General features: G+C 35.7%; 1 protein-coding gene across 1 annotated transcript; it reads right to left on the reverse strand.

The window, feature by feature from the left end:
* Positions 1–447: 447 nt before the first annotated feature.
* On the reverse strand, positions 448–8,516 carry LOC138711032 (uncharacterized). Its single transcript, XM_069842320.1, has 2 exons — positions 8,379–8,516; positions 448–3,274 (listed from the first exon to the last, which is right to left on the reverse strand). The coding sequence occupies exons 1-2, from the start codon at positions 8,388–8,390 to the stop codon at positions 2,738–2,740; spliced, it is 549 nt and encodes a 182-aa protein (XP_069698421.1). The 5' UTR covers positions 8,391–8,516; the 3' UTR covers positions 448–2,737.
* Positions 8,517–17,676: the final 9,160 nt, after the last annotated feature.

Below are 17,676 nucleotides of genomic sequence, written 5' to 3' on the forward strand. Positions count from 1 at the left end.
CCAAGTCACTCAGTGGAGTGCGCTTCTTGTATTAATATATGTCAGCAATATGTCGAACTTGGAGTCAGGCCACAAAGGGAAAAACACTGTAGAAGAGGGATTCGATCCGGTGCTGTGAATTGAACTTCGGCGTAGCTCAGTGGTTAGAACACTTTGCACGTAGAACCGAGGATCCGGGTTCGATCCCCGGCGCCGGAGCGAATTTTTCCCCTCTATAATCATTGTTACTATAACAAATATATTCTGTAGGACCAAAAATTAATCTTTACATAGAACAGGCACTATGTTCACTTTTGCACAATTCTATTTTCTCTGGTTCATCTTTTTTATGGTTTAATTACATAATTAAATTCTGTGGATTAGGACTGTGACTAGGATGGTGAGAGAGGACCCAATTAAATCATATCTGCATTCACTATTGTTCGTTTGGTATTGCATTTTATTTAAAAAAAAAACGGAATACATATATACATATACAAACATAACAAAAGATTGGATCTATACGTAACAAATTAGAAACACAAAGACAACATCAACAAAGTCATTGGTACATTAAATTAACGCTGGCTTTATTGTTAGGGATCGATTTTGATCGGGCCTGCATTGAAGATAGAGTCCTGCGGATATGATTGGTGACGGCTGTCAGCAGCAGCATCGAAATTGTACGAAAACAAAGAGGGAGAGAGGAGCTGAAATAATTAAAATACGAAAACAATATCCCTAATGGAAATGACTGAACATGATATAGCTTGGTTTGATTGGCTATGCCCCTCGCGCTGTGTCGATACAGTGTGTCTAAATGAAGTTACTTTGAACTCAGCGAAGTAATGAAGTCTCACAGGCTAGAATTACCCAGATAATATTATAAATGTACAGATAATATTATAAATGTATTATTCTTAGAGGGATAGCATATAGAATTCTAGTACTAATGTTCCATGTTCGAAGTTATGCACAGATATGCAATAGGAATGTTCGTTTCGCGTTTATCAAATACCATAAATGTTCAAGGCATTGATGTAGTTATTTCGAATATACGTACCATGAAGAGTAAGTTAAATATCGTCGGATTAGGGAAATTTCGGTGTTGTAAATTATATGAAGTAAACTGCAGTTTCTTAGAGATTATATGAAATATATAAAATAGTATTGAGTAATTGATGTAAATGAATTAGTTTGTCTCAATGTTTTTTCATTTTCAGAATAAATTTAAAGAAATTGCATAAGTACAGTAGGCCTAATTAAGTTGGCATTACTGTTAATTACTGTAGATCATACACATACGTTTAACGAAATGCTTCATAATTTTTAGTTCTGTATTCTTTGTACTCAACGAGCCATTAGTTGAAATGGGTCTTTACTACTAACGTTTTGTTTATTAATCATTTACTTTTTTTTTCAAAAATAGAGACTATCTAATAAAATTACGTGTGGAAATAATGTTACATAAATTCCAATCCATAGAAAAAAATATTAATTTTTAAAAATAATTGTAAATATACTTAAAATTTTTGCGAGATGTTATATCAACTATCTTACGATGTGCATAATATAATATAGGACGTACGTATGTTCATTTCATATAGTCTTACGATATGCTGCTTGGTACGTATTTTATATTTGTCGGAAGACAGATTGCAGAAAAAGCAATAAAAGTTACATAGTAGAACAATTTCTCCATTAACTCATAATAAAATCATGAACTAAGCTCTGTGATGGAGATTGTTAGAATTTTAATTCGATATAATCTCTAGAAAATAGTGAAAATATTAAAAATATATATATTTATGTTTAGTTTACTTAAATGATTATAAAAATTAATTTTTGAATACCTGAACAGTCAACGACGAACATGGTACACTCGAATAATACGTTGTGCTATCTTCAAACTTATTTATTGAGCATTTAATACATTTAATATTCAGTTATTTTCAAAGTCCTACTTAACAATGTTTACTTGATTTTATTCATTCTAAGACGGTATACACCTTCTACGATGACAGTGGAAACCTTGACAATGACAATAGGAGTGAAAGGGAATGTAGAAAAATAAAAGTACGCCCGTTCTTTTGACCTTGAACGTGGCCTTGGGACTCGTTGTAATAGCTATGTGAGCAGTTGCCCAATCGTCTCACACTGAATAGACAATAAATTCCCAACAGTTTTGAAGAATTTAAATCCCTCTCTCCTTGAAAAAACTATATTGTAGAACACCCATATGAAGATTTCGCGGAAAAAACGATGAATGTCACATTTCTGTTAAGGATTAGATAATGATCTAATTGAGTCTATAACTGCAAGATGTAGTACTGTTTCTATAGAAAATAAAGGAAAGGATTACTATATTCTTGGTGATAATTCTCCTTTTTATCATTTTTCATAACAACAACATTAAATTTCGTAGTGATCCATTGAATTAGATAATGACATCAACCTTAACAAAACTGTGACATTCAACGTTTTTCCCGCGAACTCTTCATATGTTTACATTCAGTCTATGATCATTTTCCTGATTTATGTTTAAACAGACTGGAACTAACGTTAAATGTTAAAAACTGGACTCTTGTCAGGAATGACCGTATATAAGAATTAAAATTAGCCTTAAGATATTCTTTGGATCTGTTCTTGAGAAGTTATCTCCCTTGCGCGTACAGATTACCAACGCTGTCTTATGCTAGATTTGATGAATTATGACGGTGTAAAATATGATTTATAATGTACGATGATTGCTAGCAGGTTAGTGGTGATGGTGTTTCGGTGCGTGGTAGATGTGTTTGTAGACCGGATAATGCACTGGGTAGGGCTTAGGGATAGGGATGGGCACCCTCTTCTCAACAGTGACTGGGTAAGGCTTTTCGACTGGAACAGGGATAGGTTTCTCAACTATCACAGGATAAGGTTTTTCGACTGGAACTTGAATAGTCTTGACAATTGGAACTTCAACCCTCTCAGGAACTCGGACGGGAATGATGACGTGATGGGGCACGGGGACGTTCACTGGATGGGGAACAGCGACGGGTATCGGTTGGGGCACGGGCACCTTCACGGCCTTCACGACCGGGATGGAGTAGTGGTTCACGACTTCGTGCTTGGTGATGGGCTCGAACTCGTGACCGCCGCCGCCGCCACCGCCACCTCCGTAGCCTCCGGCTACTTCGTGGTCACCACTTTCTTCGTGAGTCTCGTATCCACTCGACACACCCCGTCTCTCTCGAAGAAGCTCTTGCCCCTCGGTGAGAACGGAGCAGAACATGACGAGGGCCACCACGTTGATCTGCAAGTTAATAACATTTTCATGAACTACACAGTTTATGTATTATTTATTTATTTATTTATTCTTATGTAGTTAAGGCCATCAGGCCTTCTCTTCCACAACACCAGGAATACAAATACAATAATAGAAATAAACAGAGAAAAAAATACACTATATACAAAGTAAAGCTACACAAGAAATAAAGGGAGAGAGAGAAAAAAAAACACTATAAACAAAGTAAAGCCACACAAAAATATACACAGGTTTATGACCACTGGCACTTTTCAGTTTTGGTGTAGGCCAATTTAAAACTGGTCTCATCGTTTTCTCCGTCTGTCAACATTTATTTTTCCCTAAATTGTGCACCTATATGCCTGGGTTAAATCTCAAATCTCTTCGCAGTGCATATGAAATGAAGGCATATTGTATCATTGTTGATAGTGATTCGTCCGTTGGATGGGAACGTCAAGCCTGGCGGCCCTTTTGGTGCTATTCGACAGGAGTAGGCTACTTGCCGGCACCGAGTTTTCCCTTCTCCCTTCCTCATCATCATCATCCTCACCCATTCCCTAAACTATACTTACACATACACTCACCCTTGTACACGACATAACTCTTCACAGCTAAGATAGCGAACGATTACATTTAGACGCCTCAAAATGTTATCTTTGAATAAAAACTCACAATGAACTCATATCTAATTGCATTTCTTATTATAGATACCACTTGCTACCAGTAATTAGATCATATAATTATACATTTAAGGCAATTTTATGACGAGTCTACGATTGCTCCTAGTAAGACAATGTAAAAGAGATAGTGCAAAGTTTTCATGATATTTTGAGCAGAATCATTGGCCAAGCAGCTCCTTCAAGGTAGCTGATTAAAAACAATCATTATTATTTCTGTCCAGAGTCAATAATAGAACTCGAAGTAATGAACACAACAATACATAAAAACATGGATATAACATAATATTTAGGAACAAAAGCGGATTGGCTAGACTGTAACCGATTACTTACTTACTTACTTACTTACGTACTTACTTACAAATGGCTTTTAAGAAACCCGCAGGCTCATTGCCTCCCTCACATAAGCCCGCCATCGGTCCCTATCCTGTGCAAGATTAATCCACTTTCTATCATCATATCCCATCTTCCTCAAATCCATTTTAATATTATCCTCCCATCTACGTCTCGGCCTTCCCAAAGGTCTTTTTCCCTCCGGTCTCCCAACTAATAATCTATATGCATTTATGGTTTCGCCACCCATACGTGCTACATGCCCTGCCCATCTCAAATGTCTGGATTTAATGTTCCTAATTATGTCAAGTGAAGAATACAATGCGTGCAGTTCTGCGTTGTGTAGCTTTCTCCATTCTCCTGTAACTTTATCCCTCTTAGCCCCAGATATTTTCCTAAGAACCTTATTCTCAAACACCCTTAATCTCTGTTCCTCTCTCAAAGTGAGAGTCCAAGTTTCACAACCATACACAATCGGCAATATAACTGTTTTATAAATTCTAACTTTCAGATTTTTTGACAGCAGACTGGATGATGGCAGCCTGTAACGGATTACGAATAAAAATTTTGCAGACATGAAAAATTTAAATTATGGTTTATTTAACCACGCTCGCAACTGCAGAGGTTATATCAGAGTCGCCGGTGTGCCGGAATTTTCTCCCGCAGAAATTCTTTTACATGCTGGTAAGTCTACTGACATGAGTCTGTCGAATTTAAGCACACTTAAATGACATCGACCTGGGCCGGGATCGAACCCGCAACCTTGAGCATAGAAGGCCAATGCCATACCGACTACGCTACCGAGGCCGACTTGCAGACATAAAAGAAGGCCTTTGAAAACACTATTGATTGAAACCGAAATAGATCTAACAAGTCATTTGTGATTGATTATGGTGATGGTGATTATGAATGTTAAATGTTAAATGTTATGTTTCATTTAACGACGCTCGCAACTGCAGAGGTTATATCAGCGTCGCCGGATGTGCAGGAATTTTGTCCCCCATAAGTTCTTTTACATGCCAGTAAATCTATTGACATGAGCCTGTCGCATTTAAGCATACTTAAAGGTGATGATGATGATGATGATGATGATGATGATGATGATGATGATGATGATGATCTTAACTAGTTATATCTAAAATATAACAATTTTCTTCTCTCTTTCACACTTCCAGCATCCATTACTTGTTCCTAGTGCAACCATTTGTGATGCATCTACGTTACCTGTGCACTTCATTTTTTTCTCTCGTTTCTAAGAACAGCCACAGTCATGCGCCACGAGAATCACATTCACCTTATGTGAAACGAAGAGACTGATGTTAGCAGATTAAACTGGTTCGCGACCTACATTCTCATGCTTGTGGAACCCAAGTTCCTTCTTATGCATTCTTTTACTAAAGTATTCTTTATGAATCTAGATTGATTTATTTCTCTATTGTTTTGAAATCCTTTGCAACTTTTTTATTTCCATCATTATACTCACACCCCAAAACTCGAAAGCGCAACATGATAATTTTCTTCGGAATATGTACGATAAGAACTTTGTGTTAAATTTTAACGTGTCTTGTTAACATGTTTCGACCTATTCTCGGCCATCTTCGGTGAGTTCCGAAGATGACCGATGTTAACAAGGTACGTTAAAATTTAACACAGGAAAGTTATTATCATACATGTTCCGAAGTGATACAGTGTTAAAAGTTGTGTAATCAAGATGTATGATAATTGTCGTTTGAATGAATCGAATTTAGTTTCGATTTTTAATTTCATGGTAATGGGAATCCTGCTTTTGTCAAATACGAATTATAATTTTCAGTTATTAATATTTATGTGAACGTATCTTTATTTATAAAATTATAATCAACAAATTTGTGGTGTTTGCTCAGAACATGTAACTCCAAAAATACTGTTTTGAGATACAAGCATTTTTATTTTCACTTTTCCTTAAAAAATCAGAATTCTAGTTTACATACAAAAGTGAATGAAAATAATATAGATTAGAGCACTGTTTAATTATATACAAATGCTCATGCTTTCCTATAGCTTCTATGTAGCCACCGATAAGTGTAGATAACAGGAAGTTATCATGTTCTGAACAAACACTACAGAAATTTTACTTCAGCTGATTGTAAAGTATTCAACAAATTTTAAATGTTCATCTATTTATAACTATAGCCTATTGTAAGTCTTTCATGTAAATAAACCTATGCTTATTTTTCCAAACATTCTCACACAATTTCTTTTGAATTGAAAATCTTCCTTTGAATCAAGTTATTTCTCTGTACATAAATAAAATACATTTAGGAAATCCCATTTTCTTTTTTATAATATTTTGTTTTACTCTATAAAATAAATAGTTAAACAGATTTCTTAAATTCTATATTTTAGATCATATAGGAATGACAGTTGTAAGTTCAATTTCGTAAAAATAAATTTCTGGAGCGAAAATATTAAGTTTTATACCCCTACTACTATATATTGCCCTTCAAGAATTTCGTTATTCGTTAGTTGTACTGTAAGTTATTACTTGTCTTATTATTTTAATTATTGCACTTGTTCCTGAATCAAGTATATAACTTGTAACCGTAAATCATTGCTTGTAATATCCCTTTATTACTCTTAACTGTTTCATTGTTCATGAATTAAGTATTAATTTGAAAGTGAAAGTTAAACTTTGTTATTTTAATCTACTATTGATTATCTTTTTAGGTCGTGTATTTACTCTGAAACGGTTAGACATTCTTGTATATCTTTTGCATTGATTATTCCTCAAACATCTCATTAATCTTTAACAGGAGCCATTCTTTCACTAATGTGCATACTTCTACATAATTCACGTGAATTGTAACTGTGACCACTATTTTATATTATAACTTTACTATTGTTTATTGGTTATAAAATATGTATTTTGATGCCAAATATAACCCTAATATACCTCAGGGTGAAATAGAGTTTATTAAATTGGATAATAAGAAAAGTTTTAATCTTTTTTTCGATAATACTCAAATACGCCACTTATGTTGCAATACAGTATATTTGTTCTCTCTTTTGCGGTAAAACTTTACTTTAGTTTCCAACTGTTATGGCCGGTTTTTCCAAGTATTGTTAGAAAATTTAACGACTGTTAAACTCTAAACAGTTCGTTAATTAATAAAATGGTATGTTTTCAACACCAGTTTGGTTTAACAGATTGTTAACAGTTTGTTAATTTTAAATGTAGGATTTCGGGCAGATAACTCGTTTAACAGTTAGTTAAACATGGCCGATGTCTCCACAGCTGTTCGAACAGAAGTTGCGAAATTATTTTGTGTCTCTCTGTAGGGAATGTTTAGCACATGACTGGTAATATAACATTTAAAAAATACTTTGGACTGTTTAAATACATCAGTGTTATTTTATTTCTTTCGTTTTTCGTATCCATAATCGCAATGAGGAAATATAACCTTACTTTGTAATTATTATTCAGCACGTCACCTACAACTTTCATTTGTCAACTGTTTGTTTATGGAGCGTGGCCTACTATAACAGGCTGTCATTTTATGCAAGTTTCATGACTTACTCTATAATATAGATTTTAAAGATTAATTTTAGCCAATCAAAAATTGTCTTACATGTGTAGAATCATAACCAACTGCTGTTGAGTAGTTAAAATAGTGCTAACAGATGTTATAGTTAAGTGTTGGTTATCTTAAAATTATGTTGAACAAATGGAAAATACATTAACAAAGCGTTAAAAATAAAGTGTGTTAATTTAACATTCGTTAAGAAAAATTAAACATTACTTGGACAAACTGGCCATTAATCTTCTATGATTATCAGATCTGTAAACTCAAAGTTAAATGCAAAAATTTAAGTTTACCTTGTAGGAAATACAATTAGAAACAACGTAGGCTATTAAAAATTAAAGACAATGAAATATTGATCCCATGAATATGAATAATTTAATTTTACGAACAGTAGTTTCACTAGCAGAAGTAATGTTGTGTGTATTTAGAAGTAGCGATAAGAGATCTCGACTATGAACATCGTCGTTGTCATTCAATTGGACGATCTCCGTCCGACACGACACGATAGCGTGCAGCGACGCGAGCGCTGGGAATACATACCGCGAGCTTCATGGCTGTGAGATTTATAGCGGCCGGTCTTCTGGCTAGGGACTGTGCTGCGTCGTCCTCGGAGGCTGAATGTTGAGATGCCGCAGAGGAACGGACTATTATACCACCAGATCTACTTTCACCACTTCATTTCCCTCTCAGTGTCTATATGGAGGGACTGCATGCATCTTGAGGATACTGCTGTCCACCACACCCTGCAGCAGGAGCAACCGACCGGCAATTCTGCGGGCCATCTTTACTTTCGCCTTAAGAACTATGTTGGGCGCATTCAAAAAACAAATGCACACACGGGAGAGCAGATTATTCTTCTCCAAATAGAGCAAAATCTGTTTCTGAAACTGTACTTATTTTCCGTCGTATTCACACGTTGATTTCTTGTTAGACCGGTTTCGTCTTTCTTGGAAATACAGTCTTCAGGAACGTAACTAGTAGAACGTAGATTTATATGGAACATATAGCTGTTTAACTTATTTATGACAAAAAATGTTGTCCCGAAGAGAACAGGAAGGGAAATATCTAATCAGCAGAGTTATAATTCTTAACAAAAATAGCTGGATATAAAGTAAAGTAGCCTATCTCATGACGCTGTATGACAGTGATGTCAAAGCAAGCGCATTTTTCTGACCTTGACGTCGTCCGCGGGCAGCAAGCGCTAAGTATGGAAAGAGGAAGGGTTGTGTATATGAATAAGCAGCCTGTTGGATTAAGAAAACAGTGGTGCACAAACTTCAAACGCAACGTGACATTTTATAACGTTATTTTTATATGGCTTCTTTCTGTTTAATATTATCTATATTGTCTGTAAAACAAAAAGTACTAACACTGATTTCTTAATATTGCACTTGTGTTTTAAATCTTAATAATATAATAGAGAGTTAAGAAGGAATATTCACTTAAATTCCATAGTACTATAATATTATACTGTATTAAGTGGATGAAACACAACATTCATAAAGAAAGTGATATTCCAAAGAAAGATATTGAGTATGACATGATAAGTTGGAATTTATATTGATGGTATCTTTAGCCTTACAAAAGTAATCAATAAACTAATCAAAACACTATTACAGTACAAAACAAAGTTACCAAGGTACTGTATCTGTTTTAAGTGTAACTAATATTACATAACAAAACTCTTATCGCATTATGCTTTTAAGGTGATATTTGTGAGCAACTTCCTATTATTAGAATATTAAATGATTTTCTCGAAATCTGCTGAAGCTATAGAGCTGACATTTTTACAACACATGGGCACGTATCTTTTGCTTATGATGTAGCAGTAGTTGCTTTGTTAATTCATTTCCTTACAAACAATTTCCATGCGAATATTTTCAAAATTTTCGATATACTATCTTCAGTAATACGTATATACGGTATATTAGATTTACGAAAATAAATAGGCTTATACCTGAAAAGTTCACTTTTCTATACGCAAAGTTGAGAAAATATTTCTTTTGAATAAAAAAAATCAAACTTGTGAAAAATGAGCATTAAAATTAAAACTTACATTCTTATAATGCACTTATACTTCTCGGGCAAATCTAAAAATTAACATGGAAACAGTTTTAATAAGTTCTCTTCCCTTTATCTATTGAATCAGTGCTGGCCATCCCTGAATATAGTTCGACCAAGCGGTATATACCACCTGTTTCGTCTGTCTCTTTCCTTTCCGCTGTAAAGCGCTCAGGCTCTCAAGCGCGCGCTTGCTCCTGTGGGCGTCAATTGACATGCCTGCTGTATGGTATAGTGGGCATGGAGTTAGAGTTGACGTGTCTACTTTTCGTTCTTTCAGTCGATAATTAAGTAAGCTTTAATTTTTGGGGGAAATGGTAGCAAAATTGAGAGTGTCTTGATTTTGCAAAAGAAAGCCATTAGAATTCTATGTCAATCAAACTATCTTGAACATTGCCGACCTCCTTTCAAACAGTCACAGATATTAACTGTCATAAATTTATATATATATATATATATATATATATATATATATATATATATATATATATCGGTTTGGAAGTAAATCCCGAAAAGACAAAGTATATGATTATGTCTCGTGACCAGAATATTGTAGGAAATGGAAATATAAAAATTGGAGATTTATCCTTCGAAGAGGTGGAAAAATTCAAATATCTTGGAGCAACAGTAACAAATATAAATGACACTCGGGAAGAAATTAAACGCAGAATAAATATGGGAAATGCGTGTTATTATTCGGTTGAGAAGCTCTTATCATCCAGTCTGCTGTCCAAAAATCTGAAAGTTAGAATTTATAAAACAGTTATATTACCGGTTCTTGTGTATGGTTGTGAAACTTGGACTCTCACTCTGAGAGAGGAACATAGGTTAAGGGTGTTTGAGAATAAGGTGCTTAGGAAAATATTTGGGGCTAAGAGGGATGAAGTTACAGGAGAATGGAGAACGTTACACAACGCAAAACTGCACGCATTATATTCTTCGCCTGACATAATTAGGAACATTAAATCCAGACGTTTGAGATGGGCGGGGCATGTAGCACGTATGGGCGAATCCAGAAATGCATATAGAGTGTTAGTTGGGAGACCGGAGGGAAAAAGACCTTTAGGGAGACCGAGACGTAGATGGGAGGATAATATTAAAATGGATTTGAGGGAGATGGGGTATGATGATAGAGACTGGATTAATCTTGCACAGGATAGGGACCGCTGGCGGGCTTATGTGAGGGCGGCAATGAACCTTCGGGTTCCTTAAAAGCCATTTGTAAGTAAGTAAGTAAGACACACACACATACGACCTAGTTCTTTACACTCGACCAAATATAGACAGTTACTCATTAATAGCCAATATACATGATCATGAAATTAGAAATAGTAAACAAATTAATATTCCATACTGTAGATTACATAAAACTAGTACAAATTTTTCTGTCATAGGGATGAAATTATATAAAAAACTTCGCAGTCAATATTATAAGTTACCAATCAATAGTTTCAAAGCCATATTTTATAATTGGCTTTTAATTAATCCTTTCTACTCTGTAGATGAGTTTCTTAACATAAATTGATACGAAATTGTTTTTTAATAAATAAAGTTATTTACATTTAGTTACAAATATTGCATTAAGAGTAAAGTGTTTTCATTAATTTTAGAGTTTCAAAATGTTTTGTGTTTTCATTCTAATGAAACTGTACTGTTTTCAATTATATGTGTATTTTCAAATGTATGCTTTTTTTTACTCCCTTCTGTATTGTGACGAAGCCTATCACTGTATGTTTAATGGCTTAATAAATTGAATTGAATAGAATTGATTAGGAGGTTATGTGGTTAGCACTACGCTCCAGGCAACTTTTTTAACCCGAAAGAACAGGCAGGGTTGCTCAATTTGATAGGAGGCTCTGTGCACCCCGGAGCTGTCCTGGAAGATCTAATGCCAAGAAGAGTCCAGTCACCATCTGGATGCGTACCCGGTACCTTTCATTCCGCAGTTTGTTTGCCCTACTGTCTCAGTTACTTACTTACAAATGGCTTTTAGAGAACCCGGAGTTTCATTGCCCCCCTCACATAAGCCCGCCTTCGGTCCCTATCCTGAGCAAGATTAATCCAGTCCCTAGCATCACTCACCAAATTCCGCTGCAAAATAAAGCGCCTGAGAACCTTTAACCTTCGGCATTTTTATTAGTATTCAGCAGGTACACTGTTTACTCTACGATGGCGTAGCCACCAGGTGGGCAAGGTGTGCCCAGGCCCACCCAAAAATATGCGAAATTTGCGTTTTTTATGGAAAATACTCAACATTAAAACTAAACCATTGATCCAGAGCAATAGCTACAGTCGATAGCATTAAAGTAAGAAGTCAAAAATGCGTTCATTTCTTCAAGAGCCAATTTAACTGTGTTGAATTGAGCCTAAAAAATTGCCTGGCAGCGATAAAAAGAAGGAAGCTGTGGAGGCTATGAATTGTTACATCAGCTAGAAAAATTTGACACCTTGTTTTATTTGGTATGTTTAGACGATATTCTTGCTCTTGCAAACTCATTATCGGAAGCACCTCAGTCTCCAAAAATGGATATTAGTAAATGTTCGTCCTTCATTAAGGCAATGATATAAAACTTTTCAAAGCTCTGAAACTAAGAAAAAATTCGACAATCAAGTCAAGCACAAGGCTTTGTAATCTAGCAATTCTATCCATTCAGAGGGAGAGAAGTTGGGATGTGTTGAAGGACCCATCATCAGTGATGGACAGATCCGTTGCTAGGAAATCTCGACAGCTCCTGTTCACTTTATGAAGCGTTTGTATAGGTATGCCTTGCATGATTGTTTATCATAATTTTGCATGTTATTAAATAAAACTTCAAAGAATGATTTTCAAGAGAGTTGACGGCAGCGACATTGTCAGGAGATGGGTCAGGTACTTTCTAAACCCTGCATCTGTAGTTACTGGCGAACGGAGTATTCAGCAGGTACACTGTTTATGGATGCTAGAGTACTGACTGATGAACGTATAGTCAACTTCAAACCACTGTAACGCATCCTGTCGGTCCCCAATATTACAAGCCTACTGATTGTTGTTTTTTTACTTAGTTATTTAACGACGCTGTATCAACTAAGAGGTTATTTAGCGTCGATGGGATTGGTGATAGCGAGGTGGTATTTGGCGAGATGAGGCCGAGGATCCGTCATAATTACCTGACATTTGCCTTACGGTTGGGGAAAACCTCAGAGAAAACCCAACCAGGTAATCAGCCGAAGCGGCAATCGAACACACGCCCGAACGCAACTCCGGATCGGCAGGCAAGCGCCTTAGTCGACAGAGCTATGCCGTCGGCGTGTGTTGTTTACAGTTCTACATAATTTTACGATTGTGTTACTACTGTATTTATTTTAATTGCGTTAGGTTACGATCACGATTCTTAGTCTTGAATAATTTTCTAGGCCACTGTTGTGGTCGAGGGGTAAGAAGCGCGTCTTAAGCTTTTGAGACGTCGCAGTCGATTCGAATGCGCTTTGGCTGGTTCCTTGCTTGAGGGTGTCTAGAGTTTCTCTCCAACCAGAAAGCGAATATCAGATAATCCCAGGCTAATCTTCGGACTTATTTCACAAAATGGCATTTTGCTAGCACTAATGAAACTGAATCAACTCCCGAACACGAGCGTTTGCGCATACGGGGGTAAATTCTTTAATTTGTATTTCTGTTTTATGTATAATATAATAGCTTTCAATGTGTCTTTCTTTCTGTTACATTTAATATGTAGGGGAGAGTCGGGTAGTATCGGACATCGGGTAGTATCAGACAGTGCGTTTCTTTCATCTACCACAGCGGTGGCGAAAATGTAATCGTGCGCCGAGCCACTGTGTAACCTGCAACGTGCATAGCACCTATGGAGGGAGGCGGACACTCGAAGGGAAAGTGAAGCAACTGTCTGACTTATTAACGGATTTTCATTTTCCTTACGTCAAGCACTTAAATATAATTTTATACAGTACAAAGCTACAAACTAATGTTTAGTACGTGTAACGAAGAAAGAACAATATCACAATCTAAAATTAACTGTCTTCAGAATGTCTCTGCGACAAAGTTTCAAAAATCAGGAATTATGTCACTTACTGCCAGTCGTAGTTGATCACGAAGGTATTTGTCTGTCAGTCGTGATCTAAATTTGGTTTTTACTATTTTAATTGTTGAAAATAATTTTTCACAAACGTAAGTTGTAGCGAACATGGCTTCAACAGAGCAAGCGAAAGAACGAAACTTCGGATATTTATTTTTTGGCAAAGATTTGGAAGTTCAACAATTGTCAAGTCCTTACATCTAGATTTCATTTGACATCACATAGTAAATCAGTGAGTTCAAATTGAAGAGCTAACCGCATTATTCGTACATCTGCGACGTACAGAGATGATGATGATGATGATGATGATTATGATTATGATAACAACAACAATAACACTTAACATTTTAATGTATCACCAGTAACATGTAGTATAATGCCGTTTTATGTTATAGAACCGGTTTCCTCGTTATACTTGTGAACAAATCATACATTTAATATTCTCATCATATTGACAGCAAAAAAATGCGTCCTCCCATCCTACTTGGAACTTTCGTACATTGTTTCGAGAGAGACATATGCCACTCGCAGGTCAGAGACAAATACAAATTGAACGAAGTTTGACTCCAGTGAGTGTGAGGGTGGGGGTTGGCGGAGATTGGAAGCACAGCTATCACTGCGAGCCATAATGTCTCACGAGTTATGTTCTCGCCACGGCTGATCTACCACCATATGGTAGTACCTGAATGACATTGTTACGTTTCTCTATGCGACATCACAGAAACGTAACCATGTCAATCAGGTACTATCATCGTGTGGTAGATGAAAGAAACTCACTGTCCAATATTACCCGATGTCCGATACTACCCGTCTCTCCCCTATTTTTGTGGTTTTCCTATTGTAATAATTGTAATAATAAGTGTACTAATAAATGCAAATTGTAAATTATAAAGTCGCTTCTTAAGGTTTCACTGCAGACTTCGATGCTATTGTGATTCTGATACATGACTATAGCTATGAAGAAATAACTCGGCGTAAGTGAAATTCTTTGCTTTATTTAATTACTGTAGTGCTCTACATGCATTGTTAAATAAAAATAATTGCCTTGTTGCATGTCATTGCATGACAGAAACTAGGTCACACTCATGATATATAGTTCTCTTAAAACACAGACTAAGCACAGTGACGTTTCACATGTCCTTGACGAAGGAGGTGGCTTCTTTCACAGCGGTAAACAGAGTTTGAAACACTCAGAAGATTGAACACATTGCAGAGGGAGTGAGGATGTGTTGTTCTCTAATGTACAAGCACAAGTTGTATTTTTTTTTTTTGCAAACACAAGAAAATAAGAGCCGAAAAGGGACCATAGCGCGATAATTAACAATAGATCCCTATTAGAAACAACAACCAAATTTCTTGTCTTAAAAATTGATAATGTGTTAAATTGGAAAAATCATATTAAAAAAATTACCCCGAAACTCAATTCAGCATAATTTGCTATTAGATCTATGCAAAAGATACAGAGCGTTCGCCTACGGTTAGGGCCTACGCACCTCTCTACATGACTCTGTTTTCACATACGTGAATTTTGCGTTTTGCATTTTTAACAAATTTTACACACACGCTGAATATTTAAGAAACTGTGTTAAGAAACTGCACTTTACCTAAAAACACAGCAACAGCTGGCTCACAACTGATAACTTGTCGACCTTGACTGTCGAGCGTGTCTCAACAACTGCGCGCACAAAGCAGCGTATCAGCACATGCCGCTTTCGTGGCCCCACCCGTAGGCGAACGCTCTGTAGTAAACATCAATACCTTAAAAACAATATACTTTGCATACTTTCACTCGGTAATGAGTTTTGGAATAATATTCTGAGAAAATTCCACAGATAGTAACAGTATATTCCTTTTACAAAAAAAGAGTAATTAGAATAATAGTAGGTGCCAAATCTAGGGAATCTTGTAGGAATATTTAAAAAAAACCTACAAATAATTCCCATGGCTTGTCAGTATATCTTTCATTAATAATCTTCCTCTTAAGTAATCGTGAAAACTTTGTAACTAATTCAACAGTTCATAGCATAAATACACGTCAAAAATGACTTTCATACTCCATCGGCAAGTCTGTCGTGCTATCAAAAAGGAGTACGTTATATGACAGTAAACATTTTTAATAGCCTCCCTATCGATATAAAAAATGAAACTCAAAACATTAGACTATTTAGGGCCAAATTAAAGAAGTACCTAATTTCTCACGCCTTCTATTCTGTAGGTGAATTCATGACATTTAATAACTCTCATGAAATTGATACTGAAACTTTGTGTTATACTAGTGGACTATATTGTAAATCTCTTCTGTATATATTTTATCTAGACTGTGACTATAAATTAAGACTTTATAATAGTATTAAGTTTTTTGACTTGTTCCATATTCTAGCTGTGAAGCAATGTATGAATACCATGGAATGTTAATAAATACAATACAATACAATAAGAAATAAATGATCTGATCTGACTTTGCTTTAGGTCAAATTAATTTCATAATATCGACTCACCTCACCAGCCCTGTGAAGAAAGAAAAAGGAATGTCCCAATGTTACTCATCCCAAAGTTACTTGGAATCACGCCCTATTCGCCAGCTTCCAAACTATTATCGTCTCATTCATTAGGTTAACATTCGGCTTGTCAAACGTGAGTAGTTTGTCTTTGTTACTGCTCACCACCAAAGTGCTGCATTGGAGTTAAATCGCTCGCTTGAAATCTGTCGAATGTCGCACGCTCGAGTGAGATAAGATCGGTCGTGATACACGCGTAATAAATAGAAGCACAGTACAAGGTCATCTCACCGACATGTCTTATCTTGTAAGGAAAGCGACAGATAAGATACACATATGTTTTGCTCACACGGTAAAAATAAGGCTTTATTTTCTGCGTTTATGACAAACGTCTAATGGAACGTACCAAAACAGTAACATGAGGTTATAAATAAAATAGTATGAAAAACTTCGATATACAGTTATTATTCCTAATTAATAATTATTCAATATTTGATTTACCACATATATAATATGATAAGTCCATACATAGTGTTCCGCCTATATCCTGCGATAATGTAGAAACGTTTTACAAAATATTATTGATATAGCAGTAGATTAATAACAATATTAGTACAGAGATAACGTCACAGAAAATATGATAAAACGAATAATCATGCTGCACAACTGTTACAGACGCAAAGATTGATACACTAATTATTAGAGATTATTATCATTATTATTATTATCATTATTATTATTACTACTAGAAAACTTGATACATTTCTTGCATTATCGTGATTGTATTCTCCGTTTATAATAATTACATTTACATCCAATAACATCTATCAGATGTGGCAAAAACAAAATCACTCTTGTTGGGGGGGGGGGGAATATTTACCTACAACATTTATATTACATTTTAAAGCAAGTTTTGTAGTTGTACTATGGAGAGGTTAGTTAAACACTGCAAAGTTTTGAAATAATAAACATCTATGATGTTACTACACAGTTCATCACTGTAACAAGAACGAATGTCTAACGCTCGGCTTATACCGTTCAAGGATTTATCGCTCGCGACAATTTTACCCATCATGCATGTGCGCTACCTATCGGATTATGCTATGAACTACTTGGCGCTCGAGCGAAAACATCCGATGCAGACCTCTGCTCACTACCAACAATCGACAGCAGTCAACATAAATGGTGTAAAGCAAGGTATATGGATTT

This window comes from Periplaneta americana, chromosome 12 (assembly GCF_040183065.1).
Source record: "Periplaneta americana isolate PAMFEO1 chromosome 12, P.americana_PAMFEO1_priV1, whole genome shotgun sequence".
Lineage (NCBI taxonomy): Eukaryota > Metazoa > Arthropoda > Insecta > Blattodea > Blattidae > Periplaneta > Periplaneta americana.